At 44.2% G+C, this 4,077-nt stretch overlaps 1 protein-coding gene across 1 annotated transcript; it reads right to left on the bottom strand.

Annotated features, from left to right (window-relative positions):
* Nucleotides 1-431: 431 nt before the first annotated feature.
* On the bottom strand, nucleotides 432-1,558 carry RETNLB (resistin like beta). Its single transcript, XM_068545673.1, is given in 4 exon segments — nucleotides 432-509; nucleotides 512-564; nucleotides 1,169-1,249; nucleotides 1,432-1,558. Coding segments are annotated over 4 exon segments (339 nt in total).
* Nucleotides 1,559-4,077: the final 2,519 nt, after the last annotated feature.

Genomic DNA, 4,077 nt, shown 5'->3' with positions numbered 1-4,077 from the left:
TTGCCTGCCTACTTGTTGGAAAGTCTGTCTGGCCACCATTCTAGTTGGTGGGCTTCATAAGGACATGTGTGTTATTTCATCTCTCTGTACCTCCTGTCCAAGCAAAGTGTTTGGCATAGAGTCATTATCTTTTTGTCAAATACTGAGGGACCTAGGGGCTGGGGTGTCTATCTCAGTTTGTCCCAGTCTGCACATATTTTTCCTAATCTTTCCTGAGATGGCATAACTGGGATGTGGGAAACATTTTGCTAGAGGAGTCCCAGGCCATGGATGATAATATCAAAAATATAAACACAGAAAAATGCAAAAATTGTTTTTTGTTACCCAAGAAGGAGAGTTGTGAACAAATGAAAGGGACAGTTTGAGTCAGGTTTCCTATTTGGGATCATGGTTTCATTACAGTCACAATTAGGTTTTCATTCTCCTCCCTCTCAGGTCAGGCGGCAGCAGCAGGCAGTGGTCCAATCTACTGGGTTGCACTGGTAGTGGCATGTGGTTTCCCCCACCCCCCGACATCCCAGGAGCCACAGCCATAGCCACAAGCACAGCCAATGACAACCGACCCTGCATGAGCACATGAGACATAGACATCAGATCCCTTTGATTTTGAGATGGATGAGGTCCACTTATAATCACCTTTCAGTCATATGCACCCCAGAGGTAGATCTAGGTTTTGTGGGGTCTAAAATGAATTCAGTTTTGAAGGTCCTCTTTAAGAAAAAAAATATAAAAACTCCTAAAACAAATTGAGACATAGGGCCATGGAACAGACCAGTGAAAGTGAGGGCCCTGGGCATTTCCATTTTCTTAGGGGCATGATAAATTGAACTCTGTGCTGTCCCTTAACAACCAACACAGGAGAACAGGGAAAGGGAGATGAAGGACAGGGGGAGTGATAGTGGCATGACCGTAACAGGACTACTGAAGAGAGGAAGGGCTGGTATATGCAGCCATGAAAGGAAGGTGGGAAGGGAAGAGGCAGAAGCCCAGAATCGCCCAGTAGAATCCTTAAAGGAAATGAGAATGGGAAGGGATCTCTGGGAACCAAGAATTATGACTCAGCCCCAGGATAATACAACTGTGAGATGGGGGGAGGTGTAGGTGCCGGGAGATGGACAGGGGAGGGCAAGGAGCATCGTACCTGCCATTCTTCCCCATAGTTACTCACCTGCAGGGCAGAAAGACAGTTTGCCTGAGTTCGTGACACTGAAACGTGAGATCCTCTTTGCTGGGGCAGAGGGATTGAGCTATGAGTAGGAGAGAAGAAGGGATATTACCCATAATCTCTGTCTCCCATAATCCCCTTTGAAATTCGCTTCTACCTCAGAGGTGTAACTGTGTCAATAATCAAGCTACTCACTAACTTTCAAGGTTTATGATCCGGGTTACTCTCCCATCCTCTCCCTCGATCGCCCGACCCCAGTCAGTTATCTAGACCAGTGAGAGCATCCTTTATCTTTTTATCCACAATGGCGTCTAAGGAGCACTGAGCACTCCCTGGGATTGTCATCTGGAGGAGGAGGAGGAGGAGGAGAAGGAAGCAAAAGTTCAGCTTCATTTTGTAGGAAGGCAACGTCCTGGGTTCTGGAAGGAAAGATGGGAAGAAAATGAGATCTCAGAGTTCCAGTGTGGTTGGGAAGGAAGGAAGGAGAGAACATGGAGCCTCCAGAGAGGACAGATGGAGGAATGTCAGTGTCAGGATGGAGGAGCCTGGAGCTCTCTAAGCAGTTTGGAGAATCCGGGACCACAGCTGCGGGGCAGACTCACTCACCGAAAAAGTCAGAAAAGTTCTGCAAAGACAGGTCAGGCAAGGATGTTTTATACCCCGTGATATTGACCTGGGCACCCCTTAACACACAAGCCTGCACCCACGTACAAACACACTTCCTGGTAAATTTTCAAAGAACTCCTGCTGGGGCGTGGCACACAAATGTGATAAACTTCAGTGTGCCCAAGAAAAGCAATAACTGCCTTTATGCTGGTTCTCTGCCAAATAGAGTCCTCCTGCCTTTCTGTTCTTTCCTTTCCTTTCTTCTTGACAACCTGATAAGGCCAGCATCTGGGCCTTTTGTTGTGCAGCCCACATTAGAGGTCTCTTGTTTGATCCTTCATTGGGAAGAGGTAACTTTATGTTGAGTGAGGGCCTTACTTGTCACCTGTTTAGACATCATTTTATTGTCCTTGGCTAATCCCATCTGTAGGAAAGTAACAGAAAACCTGCTTAATGCTGGTTTATAAACAAAGAAGTTTATTATTTACTTAACCAGAAACATGGTGCTTGATTCCAGGGTTCTTTTGGAAGCTCAGCAGACTCATCACCGGCCTGATCTTTTCCTCTTTTTCTCTACCGTCCTCAGTTCATTGGCTCTTTCATCCCTGATCTTCTCATGGTCATAAGGTGGCAGGCATCACGTATTTAACCAAGACCCTGAGAAGGAAGGAAGGATTAAGGTTAGGCCATTCTCTTTAGAGGCTTTGCATTTTCATTTTAGAAGTAAGATTTTCACCTAGACGATCAACCAGATTTCCCCTTGCACTTCATTGTTCAGTTCTGGGTCACCTGACCTCCCTTCCCACCACGTGTGGCTGTGAAATTGAATAGGGCTCCACAATCTCTTATCCAAGATCGCTGGACCAAGATGTGTTTCAGAAGGCAACATTTTTCAGGTTTTAGAAGGTAAGAGAGTGCAAATTCTGTAGATTACGCTATACTTATTACCAAGGAGGTCTGGGGCAACATTCTCTAATGAAACACATTAATATGTCTGCTGCAATCATGTGTGAATATTCACAAAACTTGGGGTAAAGACCATAAATAGCCTGACACCAGGCCATATCAGGTTTTGCTACCAAATGAGTTATTCTCAAACTTGGGGAAACATTTTTAGGCTTTTAGAGCCTTTTGGATTTTTGAAGAGTGAGTAAAGGATTGAGGACTCTTCTATGGCCAAGAGCGGTAGGAGTGCTATGATTCATCCTCCAGGACGGGGCACGTGGTCACCATGATTGAATCCTGTGATTCAAGAACAAGATGAAGAAGGAGAGAATGGCTGTTGGATGACCACTGGTGGAGGCAGTCAGGTGGAGAAGCCTGGCTCTGCTTCCGCTGGGCCAGCCTCACCACCTCTTCCCTCGAGATGCCCTCCAGTGAACAGCTATTTCTTCTTATCTCTCTCTCAGGCAGATGTGCGAATGGGGCTCAGTGATGGCAGCAAAAGGCAAGGATGCTTCCTTATTACCAGATAGGAGTTTGAGGAAAGGAAAGAGTGACAGAGAGCAAGAAAGAGCACAGGCTTAGAGTTGGTGTAGAAGTTGGGTAGATTAATTCATGTGTTACTTCAGGGACTATTTATAGAGCTTCTCTGTATCAACTCTAGCTCTGGTGACTCAGCAGTGGGCAATGGAGACAATGTCTTTATCCTCTTGAGACGACTTTCTAATATGGGAGCTAAATATATAATATGTCAGATGTTGGAAAATGCCTTGAAGAAAGAGAAATCAACTTCAACCAGTCTCAAAAGATGAATCCTATATAGATCTTGATTCAAACAAAAAACTCATTAAAAAATTAGAGGGCTAGGGAAATATGAGTATTGACTGAATATTTGCTGATGTTTATGAACTGTTATTTTAGGTATCATAATGATATTGTGATCATTTTAAGTGGTTTGACCTTTTAGGGATGCACACTGACATATTTACAGAAGAAATCACATGATGTCAGGGATTCACTTCAAAATAATCTATTGGGAAGGAGAAACCTGTGGATATAAATGAATAAGCTTAGGCATGCATTGATTAGTATTGAAGTTGGGTATTGATATTATTCTATTTCTGAATATGCTTGAAATTTTCTATGATAAAAAAACTAAAAAAGCAAAAAAAAAAAAGAGAAAAGAAAAGAAATCAAAACAAGGCTGTTGAGTGTGCCTCTGTGCTGTGCTGTTGTACATAATATAGTGCATTCAGGGAAGGCATCTCAGGAAAGGTAACATGTGAACAATGACCTGCAGAAGCATGGGTGAGCCATAGGAGAAGCTGGGATGAATGTTCCAGGCTGAGGGTCCAGCTGGAGCC

The sequence above is a fragment of the Eschrichtius robustus genome, chromosome 6 (assembly GCF_028021215.1).
Source record: "Eschrichtius robustus isolate mEscRob2 chromosome 6, mEscRob2.pri, whole genome shotgun sequence".
Lineage (NCBI taxonomy): Eukaryota > Metazoa > Chordata > Mammalia > Artiodactyla > Eschrichtiidae > Eschrichtius > Eschrichtius robustus.
This window is presented reverse-complemented; position numbering and strand designations above follow the sequence as displayed.